This window comes from Uranotaenia lowii, chromosome 2, assembly GCF_029784155.1.
Source record: "Uranotaenia lowii strain MFRU-FL chromosome 2, ASM2978415v1, whole genome shotgun sequence".
NCBI classification, from domain to species: Eukaryota; Metazoa; Arthropoda; class Insecta; order Diptera; family Culicidae; genus Uranotaenia; species Uranotaenia lowii.
Genome location: NC_073692.1, coordinates 181,587,780 through 181,608,603, shown reverse-complemented (window position 1 = coordinate 181,608,603; position 20,824 = coordinate 181,587,780). Strand labels below are relative to the sequence as shown.

The window sequence follows — 20,824 nt, the reverse complement described above, 5'->3', positions numbered from 1 at the left end:
TCAAAACAAGCAGAATATTATATGCTTCATAAAAACCAACGGTAACGAATTGAATTTTAATCTAAATAATATTTTAAAAAAAACTTATAATCTTTTCTCCATTGTCTTAACTCGATAAATATATAATTGAAAAATTTATTCAACTTTATTTTATATATATTTTTTGGAAATCAGATATTTTAAATTCAATTTTCTTAGAAAAAATAAATTTATTAGATTGAAAAAAAAAAAAAATACTGAATCAAAAACTGTTTAATCAACTCTCTGGAGCCACTTTTCAAAGCTTGTAAAAAAATATTGTATAATTTAGGATACCTGAGGACATAGCTGGGAGTAATAATCTACTCTACACTCAACATTTGAAATTCTAAACCAAATTTTGGTCATTAAGCAAGGTTATTCATAAGTAACAATCTTAACTCAGCGATAGTGCCAAAACCTCGAAAAGTAATCCCCGGCTCAGAATGCTGCTTAAGTTTTTCTAAATTTTCTTTTTGATAGAAATTCGTTTCTGAACATTTAAGTTCATATAACATTACACTCATTTTTAGAGATTCTGTTCCCATATCATTAAAATCCTAAATGCATTTCTGCTTTCATATTTCGGATTCACGGTTTCGATTTTTTAGTGCAAATCATCATTTAAACAAGAAATGAAAAGCTGTTTTGTAACCGTTTTGCAGTTCTTTCTTAAACCGAAACTCATTTTTTTTTTTCAAAATTTAGATAATTATTTTCCAATATTAAAAAAAAATAAAAACCATCCTGGGTTTTATTTAATGTTCAATCCAAGACTTTCAACACTCAATTCTTTTAAATCCCAATATAAAAAAGTTAAAAATTATATCTTTTACAATTTTACAAGATAATCTGGCAACATTGTTTTGTATAGTGTATTGTTTACAAAGCACTGTGATTTAAATAATATTTAAACCTGTGTAAACTATCGCATAAATGCTGAATCCATTTAATCTGGACTAAATGCGAAGTGTTTACGACATTGAAATGCAGTTTAGTTAAAACAACGGTTTATGAAGTCTAAAAACGAAGGCATATATTGTGACCGAATGTGGACTCTTTGTGTTGTACTAGAATCGGTGTGTCTTGTGAATATCATTACACCGATCCTTAACGATAAGTACCACTCTGTGTTCAACGTGCAACAAAAAAACGGACGACAAAGATCGAGTATATTGCTACGTTTGCCGTAAAGCCTCACACTGTTACTGTTCTGGACTCACCGCTACTGGTATTACTGCGATCAAAGAAAATGTGTCACTAAAATACGTGTGTACCCGATGTGTTAGTGTGCGACGTAATGTGCCACCCGAATACGTAAAACTGGCGTCTTTTGTGCAAACTAAAATCGACAATTTTAAAACGGATCTTCTTTCTGATATCTCCCTTCATCTTGGAGCTTCGAAGTCAACCCCACAGACATTTGCACAAGCTATAATGTGCACTACGGAAAACACAAGACCACGCAATATAAATAAAACTGCTGTACTCACTCCAAAATCTGCCACGCTCACATCTAAACCATCCTCACCTCTGCCTACGGCTGGACAGCTTCGATCAGGGAAACAACGTCAAACTACCTCTGTTATCACCAACACACCAACTGCTCCAACTCGTCTTAGCTCAAATGAACCCACAACTTGCACCCCTACAAACAAAACCCCCAAGTCACCTCGTGCCCAGCCAATGCGTCTGACCAAAATCTCACAAACTGTCATCATAAAACCCAAGGTACCACAGGATGCTGACACAACTAAAAGTTAGATTCAAAACATGCTGGATCCCATCGAACTTGAAGTCGTGTATGCACGATCCCTTCCGAGTGGCGATCTATAGCAGTCAGATGTGCATCTGCCGAATCGGCTCAAAAATTTGTGAATGTTGCAAATATTTCACTAGCCACGAAATATAGCTCCGAACTACAAGCCCCGTTAAAACCGCGGCTTAGAATCGCAGGATTTTCCGCAGAAATTGACGAATCTTCTTTCATGACAATGCTTGGAAAACAAAACAACATTTCCGAAACATCTGTCATGAGGATTATTCACATTGCTGGACACACAGATCGTAGATTTGCTATCATCGAGCCCGATGCCCAGACGTTTAATTACCTGTTAGGCTTAAAACGCGTCTATATAGGATGGAATCGTTGCACAGTTTCCGAGCACTTAGATGTGAGACGGTGTTATAATTGTTCGGAATTTGGTCACGTTGCCGACAAATGCAGTAAAACTTCATGCTGCCCCAAATGCGCTGAAAACCACAAATTAGCCGATTGCACTTCTGATTCCACCAAATGCATCAACTGTACTCACGCAAACTTAAAACAAGAAGAACCCGCTTTGGATAACAATCACGCTGCATCTAGTTCTGCCTGCCCAATTTATCAGCGCAGACTAAAAGCAACGAAAAAACGAACCGACTACGGTAATGTGCCAATCACAACGTAGCAATCATCTACTTCAAGCCGCGAACCACATCAACAACCCATCGTACGCATACGCACCGCATCAACATTCGCCTCAACTACCGACCGATCAGCTGATTCCATAATGGACCAACAGATTTGGATTTCCAGCATGACCAACGATGCCCGGTCATCTAATCACTACCACAGCTTAGCCCTCACCCAACCAGTCGAATCTCCTGGTTTCTCAGGTAATGATTATATGGGTATATGCTCAGCCGAAGCTCTTACAGAATCTACACGTGAATTAAGAGAGTTCAATTTCCAGCCACATATCAATACAACCTTGCCTACGACCAGCACCGATCGATCAGCTGTTTCCAACAGCAATGATCATCGTTCAGCTGTTTCCAACAACGATGATCATTCTAAAGCACGACCACATGACTTATCATCATTCTTTTGGAGCGACGATCATCGAAAACTTCCACTCGGTGCACCCATACATCCTGGCACAATCTCGTCGGTAATAAACAAACATCGATCGGCCGATCATCGCCACCACTTACGGACATCACAACCACAACCAGTCGATTCTCCTGGTTTCCCAGGTAATAGCTGTCACAGTATATGTCCCGCCGAAGCCCTCTCAGTAACTACACACCAAGTAACCGAGCCCGTTTTCCAGACACACATGCCCCTACGTCTGTATTATCAGAACGTGCGTGGACTTCGCTCCAAAATTGATGATTTTTTTTCATCTCTCAACACCGCCGAACATGACGTCATCGTTTTGACTGAGGCTTGGCTAAACGATGAGATATATTCTCATTGGCCAAGAATACACAGTTTACCGTCGAGATCGAGACCCCGTCGTGACGGGAAAGTCTCGTGGTGGTGGAGTTCTCGTTGCTGTGCACAACAAATGGGATTCACAGCTTGTATCTCTCCATAGCTCCCTCGATATCGAACAACTCTGGGTTAAGGTTATGACGTCACAATATAGTATTTATATTGGTGTTGTATACTTAAGCCCAGAACATGCTGCCATCGAATCTGTGATAAGCTCACACATGGATTCTGCCACAGCTGTTTCAGAGTTGATGCATTCCCACGATCTCCATTTAGTTTTTGGCGATTATAATCAACCATGTATTGACTGGATAACACTTCCCGCTGGGCACACATGTCCTAACCCAAATTCAACATTGCTTCCTGCTTCGAGTTCCGCCCTTGTAGATCGTATGGCACTCTTGAACATAAAACAAATCAATGCTATGAAGAACCACAATAACCGTACACTCGATCTCCTTTTCGTCAATGACGCTGCCCTTACTAAATGCTCTGTTGGTACAACAACCGAACAATTAGTCCCAATCGACATTCATCACCCCGTTGTTACAGTTGAGGCCACACTTGCCCCAATAGTGAACTTTTACACCCCCCCGGAAGGGCCAGTTTTGAACTTCAGAAGGACTGATTTCGAAAAACTAAACCTTGCACTTGGAAACATAAACTGGCAAATTTTAACCGATGCTACTTCCGTTGATGACGCTGTCTTCGCATTCACTGACATTGTGAATGACCTAATTCATCAAACTACTCCACCTCTCCGTGCCCGACCCAAACCACCCTGGTCTGATCACCTGCTCAAAACCCTCAAGCGTAAGAGAGCACGCGCCCTTACACAGTACAGTAAGAACAAGAATGTGTACTCAAAATCAGCCTTCATGTATGCAAGTAACGAATATCGAAAGTACAACCGTTTATTATATTCGAGATATTCGATGCGTATGCAATCCAATCTAAAGCAAAATCCTCAAAAGTTTTGGAAATTTGTCAACGAGAAGAAAAAAGAAAACGGTCTTCCTGCAAAGATGTTTTTGGCAGACGAAAGTTGTGACTCTCCTGCCATTCAGTGCGAACTATTTGCAAAACATTTTTCAAGTGTTTTCTCCGCTGATAATGTGAACAAAGCAAACATCAAGCAAGCATTATCATTTGTACCTGCTAACGCCCTAAATTTATCTGTAAATCATTGTGCCTTGAAGGAGATAAATATTGCTATTAGAAAATTAAAACCGTCATACTCACCGGGACCCGATGGAATACCACCGATCATAATAAAACGTTGTGCCGAACAACTTAGTGCACCTCTTGCGCTTCTATTTAATCGTTCACTGTCTTCATCTACGTTTCCTCGACTGTGGAAAAAATCTACAATGTTTCCAGTGTTTAAAAAAGGAAACAAACAGGACATGCAGAATTACCGAGGGATAACATCTTTGTGCGCCGGTTCAAAGTTATTTGAGATACTCATTACTCATACCATAATGAGTCAATTGAAAACGTACATTTCTTTTGATCAGCATGGCTTCTTTCCTGGGCGGTCAACTTGTACTAACCTAACCCAATTTACATCATACTGCCTGAAAAACATCGAAAAAGGATTTCAAATCGACACAATCTACACAGATTTGAAGGCAGCTTTTGATCGGGTAAACCACCAGCTGCTGTTGGCAAAGCTTGAAAAATTGGGCGTTTCAAAAGCTTTCATTGATTGGCTAGCTTCTTATCTCCAGAACAGACAAGTGTCGGTCAAATTAGGAACTTATGAGACAACTGAATTCTGCAATCCATCTGGCGTGCCCCAAGGTAGCAATCTGGGCCCGATACTTGTCTCGCTCTTTTTCAATGATATACTGTTTAATATGCCGAACGAATGTCGTCTTTGCTATGCAGATGACTTGAAAATTCACCACAAAATCAAATCCGAAAGCGACTGTACTACATTACAGACCATCATTGACATATTCGAGCGGTGGTGCACAGTCAATAAAATGACAATAAGTGTTCCTAAATGCGCCGTTATTTCATTCGCACGAAAAACCAACGTTATTCACTGGAGATACAGAATCTTGAACTCGGACCTAGAAAGGGTATCCTCGTTCAAGGATCTTGGAATTACCCTCGACGAAAAACTTACTTTTCGTGAGCATCTAAACTGCCTTATATCAAAAGCCAACAGAAACCTGGGATTCTTAATAACACTATCGAAGGAGTTTAAAGATCCCTACTGCCTCCGTTCGCTGTATTATTCACTTGTAAGATCTCACCTTGAAACAGCTTCAATAGTGTGGTGCCCATATACGACATACTGGTCTCAAAGAATCGAAGCAGTGCAATCAAGGTTTTTGAAGTATGCCCTCCGATTCCTTCCATGGAACAACCCAGACGAACTTCCGGACTACAAGCAACGCTGTCTCCTGCTGAATATGGAAACACTCTACGAAAGGCGTGTGATAGCGCGCGCTATTTTTGTGAAGAAGCTGATCGACGGTGAAATCGACTGTCCAGGTTTACTCAGACAGATCGAAATTAATGTAAATACGTCCTCGAAACTTCAGGAGTTCCGAACTTCTTCGGATTAACTTTCAACGTACCAACTACGGACAACAAGAACCATTGCGCGCTATGTTCAAGGTCTTCAATTGGTTCTACGAGTTACACGATTTCCAAATATCCACGGAGATTTTCAAATCAAAAATTCAAAAATCTAATCTGTTGCGAAGCTTTTCACATTCAAATTGTTGATTTTAACTTGTGATTGTATACCTTAGATTATTTTAGTTAATTAATAATTCATGTAGACTTGGAATGTCAGATGAAATAAACAAATAAATGTAAATGTAAATGTAAATATTCAAACAATATAAATTTTCAACACGGCAATCCAGAATTGAAAACTTAGAATCTGATTCATATTTTTTTTTTAAATTTTGATCACGTTTTATTTCAAATTCACAAGACGTATGAAAAAAAATAAAAAAAAATAATAAATTCAGATTGAAACATGAAACATCATTATTTAAATGATAGGTTTATGGTTGAAAGACTTAAACAAATTTCAATTCTTGGCTTGTGATGAAAAAGAAATCACAATTCAGGGATTGTTTTACCATTTTTTAAAAATCGTATTGAAATTCGAAAACATATTTAAATTTAAATTCTGAGTTGAGGAATTAAAAAAAATATTTAGAATTAAAAGCAGGACAGTTGTCGTGCAAAATCTTCCCCGCTTTCGATTTTGTGAAGTTTTTAATTTTTTTTGTTTATTTGTGTCACTTTACCAACGTTTTAGCATTAGTGTCATGACAATCATATTACTAAACTTTAGTTTTAATCTACAATCAAACGTCACCTATTTTATTTGCCACGAAATTTAATTATAAGCTAACCTGATATAATCAGTCTGTAAATAATAGTCATAGACTCCAGAAATAAACAAAACAAAATATTCTTAATTTAAATTCAGATCAACTCGCAAGTGAATTTCTTAATCAAGAAAAAATGATCAAGATAACTTTTTCGTTGGGGAGTATTCATTGCAAGAGATCGCATCGCTATAATTTTGACTGTAAGTTTAATATCAAAATTTAAAACTCTTTAAAAAGTCATTTTGAACACATAATTCAGCATAAATTTACGAATTTAAAGAAAAATTTGAGTTGATTTTGTTTTTTCTTAAATAAAAAAAAAGTTACATTAAACGGGATTTTTATTTTTGGATTGATTTTTGGCGAAACATATATTCTGCAATCTTCTTGAAAAACAAATTGCGGGGAATTCCATATTTTTAGAGTAGGGGAGAGTGGGGTATCCTGGGCCACTTTTTTTTTCTTTGGTTCTTAACTTTTTTATAGAAGATAAAAAGATAAAAATAAATGGAAAGGTTTTCTGCATTTTTAAGGTATCCTTAAGCATTTTTTATTATTTTTCAAAACATTAATTTCCTGACTTCTTACTATTTAAAAAAAAGTTTTTTTTTATTTTGAAAAACTGTGGGGAAACATGGGCAACCAAATCCAAATTGACTAGATAACGTGCAAAGTTTATGAGATTACCCAAAACTGAAATTTCATGATTCATTTAGTTATTTTTAAGCAATCTCAGATGAGGAAATAAAAAATAGAGTTGTGTATGATCGAATAGTTCCTTAAACCTGGCTCGCGAACGATTCGGCAAAATTCCATGTATAGGATTTATTTTCGTCTCTATCGCATTAGAAAAGATGGAAAAAACATTTTTCATAACTTCTAATTTGGCATAACAAAACTTCATTTATTAAAGTAATAACGCATTTCAAGTTCTAAATGTGTATAAAAACACCAAAGTAAAGGTGGCCACCTTTCAAAGTATGGTAAAATCCTGTGTTTCTTCTTTAAGCATTATTTAAAAATATGTTTTGATAGGTATTCAATTTATTTTCAATTTTTTTTACTCTACTGTCTTAGTGCAAATGATCGTCAAAGATAACTTTTTAAAGGTCCCTTGTATTAGAATTTACGTTCTGGAGTTTATTGTAATCGTTTACCTTAACAATATAAACAAGAAAACATTTTTCCATATTCAATTATTAATTTAATCCTGCAAACTAAACAAGACATTATTTTTTGAAATTATGCTGAAACGAATATAAATTTCTTCTTTTTCTTCTTTTGTCACCCCCTTCTTCGAAATTTCCAAAAAAAACCCGAAGCGGGGAGTAAATAAAATTTAAAGTATATTATATTAATTTCGAAAAAAAATATCTGAAAGATTACAAGACTATTAAACATATTTTGGAAGATGGAAGTTATTGCACCTTTCGTATTCTTGATTTTTTTTTTTTAAATTTATCTATATAATATTAAATGATTTATAGGTTTTGTGCACTGATATAGTCTGCATTTTTTTGCATACAAGTTATCGTGCAATTTATTCCAATCTTTTTGTTTTTCGCATATTTTTTCTTTTAAACCACCCCCCCCCCCCCCCCCCCTTGCGAAGTTCCAACTCTGATTGACAAAAGATGGATTTGAAATTTTTTCCGGCTTTATGATTTTTGTTATTTATGTCATTTTTTAATTTGTATCATTTTCCTCGTTTTTTGCCATTTTTCTCATTTTCTTAATTTTTGTAATTTTTGTAATTTTTGTAATTTTTGTAATTTTTGTAATTTTTGTAATTTTTGTAATTTTTGTAATTTTTGTAATTTTTGTAATTTTTGTAATTTTTGTAATTTTTGTAATTTTTGTAATTTTTGTAATTTTTGTAATTTTTGTAATTTTTGTAATTTTTGTAATTTTTGTAATTTTTGTAATTTTTGTAATTTTTGTAATTTTTGTAATTTTTGTAATTTTTGTAATTTTTGTAATTTTTGTAATTTTTGTAATTTTTGTAATTTTTGTAATTTTTGTAATTTTTGTAATTTTTGTAATTTTTGTCATTTTTGTCATTTTTGTAATTTTTGTAATGTTTGTAATTTTTGTAATTTTTGTTATGTTTGTAATTTTTGTTATGTTTGTAATTTTTGTAATTTTTGTAATTTTTGTAATTTTTGTAATTTTTGTAATTTTTGTAATTTTTGTAATTTTTGTAATTTTTGTAATTTTTGTAAATTTTGTAATTTATGTAATTTTTCAATTTTTGTAATTTTTGTAGTTTTTGTCATTTTTGTAATTTTTGTAATTTTTGTAATTTTTGTAATTTTTGTAATTTTTGTAATTTTTGTAATTTTTGTAATTTTTGTAATTTTTGAAATTTTTGTCATTTTTGTCATTTTTGTCATTTTTGTCATTTTTGTCATTTTTGTCATTTTTGTCATTTTTGTCATTTTTGTCATTTTTGTCATTTTTGTCATTTTTGTCATTTTTGTCATGTTTGTAATTTTTGTCATGTTTTTCATTATCGTCATTTTTGTCATTTTTGTCATTTTTGTCATTTTTGTCATTTTTGTCGTTTTTGACATTTTTGTAATTTTTGTAATTTTTGTAATTTTTGTAATTTTTGTAATTTTTGTCATTTTTGTCATTTTTGTCATTTTTGTCATTTTTGTCATTTTTGTCATTTTTGTCATTTTTGTCATTTTTGTCATTTTTGTCATTTTTGTCATTTTTGTCATTTTTGTCATTTTTGTCATTTTTGTCATTTTTGTCATTTTTGTCATTTTTGTCATTTTTGTCATTTTTGTCATTTTTGTCATTTTTGTCATTTTTGTCATTTTTGTCATTTTTGTCATTTTTGTCATTTTTGTCATTTTTGTCATTTTTGTCATTTTTGTCATTTTTGTCATTTTTGTCATTTTTGTCATTTTTGTCATTTTTGTCATTTTTGTCATTTTTGTCATTTTTGTCATTTTTGTCATTTTTGTCATTTTTGTCATTTTTGTCATTTTTGTCATTTTTGTCATTTTTGTCATTTTTGTCATTTTTGTCATTTTTGTCATTTTTGTCATTTTTGTCATTTTTGTCATTTTTGTCATTTTTGTCATTTTTGTCATTTTTGTCAATTTTGTCATTTTTGTCATTTTTGTCATTTTTGTCATTTTTGTCATTTTTGTCATTTTTGTCATTTTTGTCATTTTTGTCATTTTTGTCATTTTTGTCATTTTTGTCATTTTTGTCATTTTTGTCATTTTTGTCATTTTTGTCATTTTTGTCATTTTTGTCATTTTTGTCATTTTTGTCATTTTTGTCATTTTTGTAATTTTTGTCATTTTTGTCATTTTTGTCATTTTTGTCATTTTGTCATTTTTGTCATTTTTGTCATTTTTGTCATTTTTGTTATTATTGTCATTTTTGTCATTTTTGTCATTTTTGTCATTTTTGTCATTTTTGTCATTTTTGTCATTTTTGTCATTTTTGTCATTTTTTTCATTTTTGTCATTTTTGTCATTTTTGTCATTTTTGTCATTTTTGTCATTTTAGTCGTTTTTGTCTTTTTTGTCATTTTAGTCGTTTTTGTCTTTTTTTTCATTTTCGTCTATTTTTTTCATTTTAGGAAAAAAGAAAATTTACCAACACTTATTGCTTGGTTTTATATAAAATTAATAACATAGTTTGATACTTGTTTCCAAAAATAATATTTGAAAATCATGTAGCAAATTATTCTCTGGAGCCACTTTACAAAATCTGTTTTAAAAGTATCTTTGAAATAATACTTATTCCACCTCCGACACTGTTTTCAATCTTTCTTGGCATTTTCTAAGAACCTATATGTTTATTTTGTGACAATTTGAAATTTTCGATGAATTCTCACTAGATCTTAGTTCTTGAGTAGTGACATTCATCTGAAAGTAAGCAAGTTATTTTATTTAAACTCAAATCATTTTAACGCGTTATGAGATCATGTAAGGTTATCTGTTATTCTTTTCATTTTTTGGTGCTAAGATAGGAAAAACTGCATCCACACGCTTACAACTTCGTTTATCTAATTTGCCATTAAAAGGTTGGTGTGTTGCCCCTTTGGAAAATTCTTTTTTTTTACAACAAGAAGAGTTTGGTTGTTCATGTTTTCAGATTCATATATTTAGAGATTCGAACAAACCTCATTTGATATATTTAACGCGTTTGAAAGAGTTTTTACATTGTGAAAACTGTTGATTAATTGAATTACTTTATTCAAGAATTTTTCGTGTTTATAAACTCAAACAAGAATATTCAAAAAGTGCCTAAGCAGGCGCGGTCCTATTGTCCCCCCCAAGCGACAAAAAACCGTTACAAAATACTCGCAAACGTTGGAATTTCTATAAAAACTTCGAACTTTTCCTAGTGGGTGTTCTTTCGAATTTTCAAAATTTTCCACTCCGTGGGGGTGATTGTTAAAATAAAAGAATTTAATAATTTCTTAAATTCTTAAAATTGGGTCCACCAAACTAAAACAGCTGTAACTTGCAATTCCCTAGACCGATTTTCACCAAATTACTTTTGTTGAGGTACTTACAGTGTTTAATTTAATTTGCTGACCATATATGCTTCTTTTATACATTTTTTATACATTCATATCTATTCAATTTTCTAAAAACATCAAAAATTCTACTTCTAAAATTTGAGGTGATAAACAAAATCTGATTAAAAATTGAGTTCAAGAATAAACCTCCAAAAACAGTTTTTCAAACATAGGCTCTGAAAATATGCCTTTGTATCAATTTTTCCCAGATGAGATTAAACCAGTGATAATAATATCCCGTCATCACTCGACTGTTTTCTCGGGAACAAGGTAATCGCTCAAGACATTTTTCTAATTTTTGACCAACACGGCTGAAGTTCCAAATTCACACCAACTATATCGCCGATACTGCAGCTCATCAACACAATCATGATTAAAATTTTGAGCAGGAATTATTATTAAGCTAATTTAAGTTGCAAATCCACTCTGAATCTGCGCTCCAATCTGAAAATTCCATTATTTCAATTGCAATTGATTAGGACTTTTTCTTGGAAAACAGTTTAAGCTTTAAGAAATGAACCCTTTATTATTTTCTTTATTTTAAATTGTACAATAAGTTTGAAATTATTGAGTACATAATAATATACATATTAAGTGTACGAAGCAAAATACGATTTTTCACTTTTTTACTAAATCATTCGTTTCAAATTTGTAACAATTTCTTTTGATTCAGTTCCAATAAATTTTAAAATCCATGAGAGCTTGAAATTTAAGAGAAAACAAATAAAAATGAAGTACGAAAGCTGCATACATAAAAATTTAATTTTAATGATTTTGGTTTAGAATTAAATTTATATTTAGAAATTGAAGAATCGAAACAAGAGTTTATATTAATTCGTTTTTTCGATTCAAGATTTAGCCACATATTTAAAAAAAAAAAATTCAGTTCTAAATTCATAGCAATTGTTAACACTTTCTCAAATAAATGTTTGGATTTTCAGAGGTATTGTTGCTAAACGAGAATCACTAAAATATTGGTGAGAGTTTTGCGGTGATATATAGATACTCAAGAAAAATACTTTAGATTAATTGAGAATTTTTTAATATTTTCTTCTATAAAAATGTGTGTATTTTTTCATTTGTAAAATTACATTTATATCGGAAGGTTCTTTAAAGAGTTCTTAAATTGATAATTTTTTAAACTGCTGAATATACAAATGACGAAAATGATCTTTTTTTATCAACAGTTGTTCGCAGTGAATGTTAGAGATTCGCAGATTGTTTTTTAAAGGGATGCATACGTTGTTTAAAGGATATCAAAATATGTTTGTAGAAAAAGTTTTTTAAATTTCTCTAATTTCAAATTTAATACAAAACTCAAATTTAGTTCAATGAAATTTGAAGGGAAGAGGAGAAGTAGTGTGCATCATGGTCGTGTAATATTGTTTTTTTTTAAAGAAGTGTATCTTATCAAGTTCATCCAACTTTGATGATTAATCATTTAGATAAAAAAAAAGTTTGAATCATTACAAATTTTATGCTGATAAGAAATTTTTTTTTTAAAAACGCATTTTCAGGCACAAGGCCACAGAATCAACATTTGTTTAGATGAAAAGAATGTAAGAGCAAGTTTTGATTTTTGTTGGTGCCTGAAATTATTTTCAAATTGGTTAAAAATTATTTAAGTAAATTCTGCACTTTTCTGAAAAAAAAAAACTTTTAAACATTACAATTAAAATTCAAAATATGGGTTAATACCTTATTTCTTTCCCCAAGAACGCAAGTAATTTTGACTTAGGTGAAAAAAAAATGAATGTTCTTAATTCTGTAAAATAAAAGACTTTTAACGAATGTTTAAAGAATCGTTTTCAGCCTGAAGCATTTTTTTTAAATGATATAAAATCTTTGTTTTTAAAAACTTTCTTTAGTAATGTCAGAAATACTTTTCTTTCCGAATTATTAAAAACTGTAGATTTATCAGAATCAGTTTTTATTCATGTTAACTTGTAAGTTCATCATTTATCGAATGATTGACTTCACTCAAAACTGTTTCATTTAAAAAAAATTAAACTCCATATCACCAAAACAAGAGGTGATAAACAAAATCTAGTTGAAGATTCGAGTTCATCGCACCAAAATCTACTAAATCAATCATTAAAACATAAACACCAAAATGCATTCTCTTGAATTATTTTGGTAAGACGTTTTTATTAGAAAAAAAATCAAAAATTTTCAAATGTTAAAAACTAATCTTTTTTATCTTCATATTTATGAAGAGTTTAATCACCGTGACTTTAAAAAATTAAAAGAACATAACTAACAACATTTTAAAATTATGAAAATTGTTGGCAAATAGGAAGTTAGAAGAAATGTATGGATGTTGAAAATGAGAGATTAGAATTTTATAAAAAGCATTTTAATCACATGTCATCCATTTTTTCCTCATGGATCTTAAAAATAAACAAATAAATTAATATGTAAAAATTAACATTATTATCAATTATTCTGACCTGATCTGATTTATTTTAGAATTCAAGTTTAATTTTTTATCAAATCTGGTGTTATATTTGATATATTTTTCTTCTGGTTCAAATTATGGCTTCATTCCAAATTTAAATTCGCATTCCTTTTCTGATGTTTTGAAAATACTTGATTTTTTAAAATACAAAATAAGAACCAACATTTCGAATAATATATTAATGACTAACCACAAATAAAATTGATTTGAAATTTTGATTCTGATTTATTTTTGAAATTTGAAATTCAAAACCCCCAACCCATGGACGTGTCCTTTGCAGGGGTCTGGTGTGCAGCAAATATTTAAGCCTCATTTGAAACTGTAAACTCAACCCCCCCCCCCCTTCCCTCCCCCCCACTCGCTCTCTCCAAATGAACTTTTTTTCGCCATGAATTTAGATACGTTGACTGATTTTTGAAAATTTGGAAAATCACCCCCCCCAAGAGCCAGCTCTAGGACCGCCACTGTGCCTAAGTTTGGTACTGTTTATACCATAGCTATGTATATAGATAGATTTAAGTGATTACTTTTCAAAACTTCGATTTGCATGATCTCCGAATAAAATAACAATAACGTATTAAATTCGTGACGCTCGCGATGCTAACAATGCAAAACGGAACAGAGGGAGAGCATAACAAGGTCCCGCCATGTAAATCTTGCATGCATTTACGTTGAATCATAAAATTTAATTCGCATAATAATGAGCGTGGTGGGGCTCGTATGCACATGGCCTACACGAAAGCACTGCGGCATAAACTGTTGCCTGTTGCCTAGATGAAAGCGCTCGACGAGTAGTGATAAAGGCACAAACTCGGGTGCCATCATAATTAACATGTGAGTGGAAATAACTTATGCTTTGAAAATGGCCGCAGTGAATGAGAATGCTTGTACAGTATACGTCCTTTTGACGTCGATGCTCATGGTATATGTTCATTAGTGCTTGGGTTCATGAAATAGTCTGCTCATCAAATTAACGTACCAATTAAGTTGATACCTATTGGTCTAGAAAATTTATGGTTGAGTCGTAGATTTCTAAACTAGACTCTGTATCATTGAATGTTTAACGTTCGTTCCAAGAATTTCTCTCCATTGATTTTCAAATTAAAAAAATGAATCTCAACGAACGCTTTACTTCATCAGAAAAGCAAACCACCCAAAAAGCCGGGCCCATTTCTCAAAGATTGTCGTCTTGCCCATAATAACCTGCCGTCTTCGCCAAGATTTGCTCCAATCAATCTTCATTTGGGCCACTTTGGCTAACCATAATTTCCCTGGTGATCAATTTTCTCACCTTCTTCTTTCTTTCTCATCTATCCACCTTTTCATTCACAGTACAAGCAGAAGCACGCCATCCTGGTCGAGACCGAGTTGCTGCGGGAAATGGCCGATGCACTTTCCGACCCGTTTCCGGAACTCTTCTACATCCAGTCGAAGCTGGCCAACGTGAAGGTAAGAGTGTGATTGAATTTATTCCCGGTTCAGGGCTTTCAATTTGATTGGTTAGATGGATCAAATTTTCGGTAGAGAGCACCAAATTCGGTCCAAAAATCCCGGACGGAACCGGAAACGGGCTTCCTCAAAGCCAAGAATTGAGCCAGAAAATTCAATTAGATTCCTAAGGGCGCATTCCAGCTGTGGGTCCCGAGCAAAAATTCCTCTCCAACAGGAGGAGCCTTTCGGGTAGTTGGGTTCCGTTCCCACGATAACTATTTCCATAATGACCGCAATCTCATTCCGAGGGATGAGCAACTTCTGGACCGGTCTTTGGTTACTTGCAGAAAGTCAGAACTTCCGCTTGTTATTGTGCTGGGCTAAAAAGACGATGAAAAGGAAGAAGAATCGAAGAGGTTCAGATATCGTTGGTTGACCCCCGGTGTGCTCTCGTCCGTCAAGTTAGTTGGTCCGTTTGCTAAACGATGATGCTCGGAACGCATGCAAATGGACCCATCAGAGCTGTAATTGAATTCTCAGGAAAGCAGCATTCTTGACCCTGTGCCTGGCTGTCTGTCTGTCTGTCATTACCATTCAAAGGGATAACTTTTAATAAATGGGGGAAGATGGGAACTGTTGCAAACGACATGACTCATTGTCACTTTGCTCTGCATTTGCTTCATGATGGCATAGTTTGGATAACATTCAACAATTATTCACTTAGAACTTAAAAAAAAAAATTTATCTCGATTGCCATCTCGAAACCATTTCTCTTTTTGGGTACAGGAACGTTTTGAGAAATGTAGGAATTATAATTCTTCTTCTTGTTTTTCTTCCAACTCGTCTAACTCGATCGTAGCTGCGTATGTTAAATACTAGACATAAAAGTTATTAAATGTTGAATGAGGGCATGTCTTTTGGCATTGAAAAATAATAAATTCAATTGATATCACAACTGGGTGCCTAACGAGATATTGCATGACTTCTTTTCATGCAATTCTCGGCTCGGTCGCACAGAAGACAAAAATTAAGTTGATTTTTCAGTACCAAATATTCCATTTTCCCATCAAAAACCTCAAAGTTTTAATCTACTCATGTAAACGCTATTTGAAAATTTTGCAAAAAATCATGTAGGGGAAAGTCAAGGTAAGACAGACACTTTCAATACTTAGAAAATTACAATGTTAGGAGACAATCTAATGATGGGAATTTGATAGCCTAAGTGTTTCAACACTTCCGAGACCCTTTGTGGATTTACAGAAAGCAAGTCCTTATAGTAGTTAACAAATCAAATAAAAACTTAGAGTATGCAAAATATGATATAATTTTTGCTATATAGAAAATAGTCCATAACTCGCAACACCGTCAAAAGACCTTGGCAAAAGCAACTGTCGGTTGAAAAGCATTAAGAATCTCAAACAGGCAATAAATACTGTTAAACAATTGATCTCCGGTGGAAAAAGCGCCTACAAAATTTGGAATTCCGAAAAACGTTACCTCGCTGTGGCATCCCTAAGCAGGCGCGGTCCTATGGGGGGGGGGGGGGGGGGGTGATCGGGGTGATCACCCCCCCCCCCAAGCGGCAAAAAACCGTTATAAAATACCCGCAAAAGGTCGAATTTGTAAAAAAAAAAGTTGGAACTTTTCTTAGTAGATATGCTTATAAATTTTCAAAATTTTCCACTCCGTGGGGGGGGTGTTAAAAAATTTTGAAAAAAAAAGTTAATTTATCACTTAAAAGGCACAATATTGGAAAAATGTCGGTTCACCAAGCTCAAGCAGCTGTAACTTGGGATTCCCTGAACTGAATTATACCAAATACCTTTAGGGACAACTTTTTATAAATTGCCTAAATTAACACGAGAAAATCGTAATAAATTTTATATTAGCTTCAAATTCAGAGCTTTTAAATTCTTCATTTTGTTTTGAATTTTCATGAAATGACAAATTTGAAAAAGTCATATAGGGGGGTGAATATAGTTTTAACACTTGTTTACTTGAAATATTTGTTTTGTTCTCATCATACATTTATTGCCTTCAATATGCAGTTTCTTTTTTTATTTGCTCAGATTTAGAAGAAAACAATAAACGAAATCATTAAACAATAATCGTACGGAATCATGTGGTTTTTAATTTTCTTTATTGTAAGAAATTTTTACCATGTTCAATGGATTAACGGATCTTGGTCGTTCTAAAAAGTAAAAAAAAAACTTTTGGCCTTCATGTGTTAAATTGCTCTTATAGTAAGAAATTTAAATTTTATTCAGATTAAATTCATTTTTGATGAAGTTTTGAGCAGCGAAAAGCATCCCATTAGGATTTTTTTTATGTATTTCAAAATATTTTTTGAATCGAAGAAAAATTATCAATTCAGAATTATGATCTTTTTCGATTGATTTTTCTTGGTAATTTTTTTTAAATAAACGATTTGTAAAAAAAAATAATTTTGTAGAGGAAAATTAGGCTGTTTTTTTCTCTACAAAATCACCGTGAAACATCAATATAAAAAGATCATAAGTAGATGCGGTGATCGAAATCAAATAAGTAGAAATTCAGAATAAGAAAAATCATTCTAATAAAACTTTTCTTTAAGAATAAAAAGCTGACATATCTGAAATTTGATTGTAAATTTGAGTTTAAAATTATGCTTTATTTCTCTTTTTCCAGCTGGTTTATTGAGAATTTTAAAACTTGACTTTATGAGATGTCTAATTTTAAAATCTAAAGTAGTGCTATTTTCAATTGCGTTTACAAGGAATTCACGACTTATTGAAAATTAAGAATTCAGGTTCTGAGCCACAGTAAAGATTCTCATTTGCGAGTTTCTTTTTACCCTCAATATTCCACCATTCATATATGAATTATAAGTTTAAAATTAATAACCTATATTATGAAACTCAAAAACAATAATTTAAATTTCAGATCTGATTTTATTTAATTCTGTTTTGAATGTATCACATCAAACATTCATATTATCGATGATCATGAAAAAATACAAGTACTGCCAAACAGAAATCGAATATAAAATATTCTTAGCAAGATTCAAAGTTTAAATTAAAAAAAATCTTCTCAAGAGATTTCAGCAACAATAAATCGAAAAAAGAGATTACGTGTTATGACTTTTGGATTCGTTATGAGTTTTTAGAGCCGAAAAGGAACAAAAAATATTTATACAAGCTGTTTCAATATGAAGGAGTTTGTGTTTGAGATAGAGATTCAAATTCATCTCTAGAATCCCAAATCTGCATTCAAAACTGTAATACAAGGAAACAAAATTCACATTTTCCAAGGTGTAAAGAATTTGAAAACTGATTACGACTTATTCAGAAGCACTTAATGCAAATTTTTATTTTTTTTATCAGCTCTTGTTTCCGGTATAAATTTTGAAAATACAACATTCATTGAAAAAATTGGTGCACTTTTTAGCAAAAGTCTAAAATATCAAAAAGATTTAGAAAAAAAGGTTTTAACTTAATGATCTATTTTCTTGAAGACTGTGAGTAATTTATCATGGGAAAAAAAATACAGAAGTAAGTATGTTTCCCCATTTTGTAAAATACGAAGATTATCAAGACGAAAGCTGTATTGTTTTTTTTCCGGAAATTTGTCAATTTTTGGATTCTTTACTCTAATCTGTATCGTTGAATGAGATAATGCAATGATTTTACATATTTTTTGTTGTTCATGTAGGTTAGTTACTTCATCAATTATCAATGATCGATTTCATTCTAAACTGCTCAGTTTTAAAATTTCGGAATGCCCGAAAATAAGAAGAGAGAGAAAAAATCTGCAAAAAAAATCGAGTTTGAGACGCAAAAATCTTCCAAAGTCAGTCAGTCAAAAATATATTGAATTCATTGTAGACTTATTTGCAACTGATCATCCCCCTGCAAACCCCCCCCCCCCTCCTTTCGCTCACTCAAATGATCGTTTTAACATTAGATATTAACGTTCCTTTATATTGACTGATTTTTGAAAATTGGAAAATCACCCCCCCCAAGAGCCAGCTTTAGGACCGCCCCTGTCCCTAAGTACATAGATTCTAATGTGGGTTGAGCTCCTAAGATTTAGAGTGAATAAGGAGAGACAAAATGTGAAGCTGTGTTATGCCAAGTGTAGATATTAATTCGATGATTTATAATGTTGTGTAATGCCGAATATCACATTGGCGATCCTGCCAGGAGAGAACAAGTCATGCTGAAACGGTACGTATTGATGTTATAGTTAACAAAACAATATTTTCCCTAAAATAAACAAAAATACTTTGGCCCTTACCATTGAATGACACTGAAACAAACAGTTAAGTATTTGGTACATGAATCGTTCGGAACTAAGTAACACTTAAAAAAAATCTGTTATGCACTTTGCAGTTTTGTTTGGAGACTTACTTATTAAAAAAGAACAAAATAATAAAAAAAGTTAACAAAGTGTAAAAAACGGATTTTTCTGGAAATTCGTAGTTTGGATCAGAGAAAGTCATGGTTAAAGAGTGATTCTCTTTGCTCATTGCTTAAGTTCGTTGCACAGTAACACCTTGAGTAGAGTTTAGCTCCTTGCCAAGGAAATGATTACTGATTTATATGATTTTATCAAATGTTAAACATTTTGAGTAGAGTTCAGCTCCTTGCCAAGAAACATGTTTAACGACTTGAGTAGAGTTCGGCTCATTACCAAGTAACAACAGGAAACTTCAAGCGAAGAATTAAACATCTTGAGTAGAGTTAAGCTACTTGCCAAGAAAAATGTTTAAAACCTTGAGTAGAGTAAAGCTCATTGCCAAGGTTATTCGCTAGTAAAAAGACAAACTTCTTGAGTAGAGTAAAGCTCCTTGCCAAGAAGAATGTTTGGAACCTTGAGTAGAGTAAAGGGTATTTTGTGATAAAAAGACAGACTTCTTGAGTAGAGGAAAGCTACTTGCCAAGAAGAATGTTTGGAACCCTGAGTAGAGTAGAGCTCATTGCCAAGGGAATTTTGCTAGCAAAAAGACAAACGTTTGGAACTTTGAGTAGCTCATTGCCGAGGCTATTTCGTTGAATTTAGTTGAGAGATTAACTTCTTGAGTAGAGTAAAGCTCCTTGCCAAGAAGAATGTTTGAAACCTTGAGTAGAGTTCAGCTCATTGCCAAGGATATTTTGGCTAATATGGAAAAAAATAAACATCTTCAGTAGAGTACAACTCCTTGCTAAGTAGAATGGTTGAAACCTCGAGTTGAGTCAGGCTCATTACAACGAAAAGTTGATCAGTCATCGCATTCGTAAACCTCCGAGTTGGAAAATAGAACAGTCGCAAAGTCGCAAATGATTTGAGTAATTTTTATGTTTATGTTTTTTTTATATTTTTATATTTTAGCATGATAATAAACAAGCAAAATTTCATGAAATTGCTGCATCGAAACCATAAACATTTTTGCACTGTAGAAGCTGTGCAAATTTGGAGGGTGCAGTCAAGAACGTGACGTTGCTACAAATAATTTTGAGGAAATGGTCGACGGTGTATCAGGATGTCCAGGATTCTATATTTTGTCAAACAGTTTTTCGTTCAGTCAGATATCTGGATGGTGAGCCGATAGATGGGCTTTTATTAAATTTTCATGAGCTCAGTCTTGTACTTAAGCAACACGAGTTTGTAATTTAAGTGACAAAATTTTTTAAAGGCTATCATTTTCTTTTTGTGGTTTAGTTATTTTTCGTTTGGATTCCCGAGTTGGATTGTGGATTTAAATGAATTTGTTCAAGTCGGCC

The 20,824-nt window shown here is 32.6% G+C and overlaps 1 protein-coding gene across 5 annotated transcripts in view; it reads left to right on the top strand.

Moving 5' to 3' along the window:
• LOC129749874 (ribitol 5-phosphate transferase FKRP) overlaps positions 1-20,824 on the top strand; it is a 98,335-nt gene that overhangs the window by 45,537 nt on the left and 31,974 nt on the right. For all 5 annotated transcript variants that reach the window (XM_055744982.1, XM_055744980.1, XM_055744977.1 and 2 more), the window contains one exon: positions 14,985-15,101. In XM_055744982.1, coding sequence (XP_055600957.1) covers positions 14,985-15,101 — 117 coding nt within the window. The remainder of the gene's footprint in view (positions 1-14,984; positions 15,102-20,824) is intronic.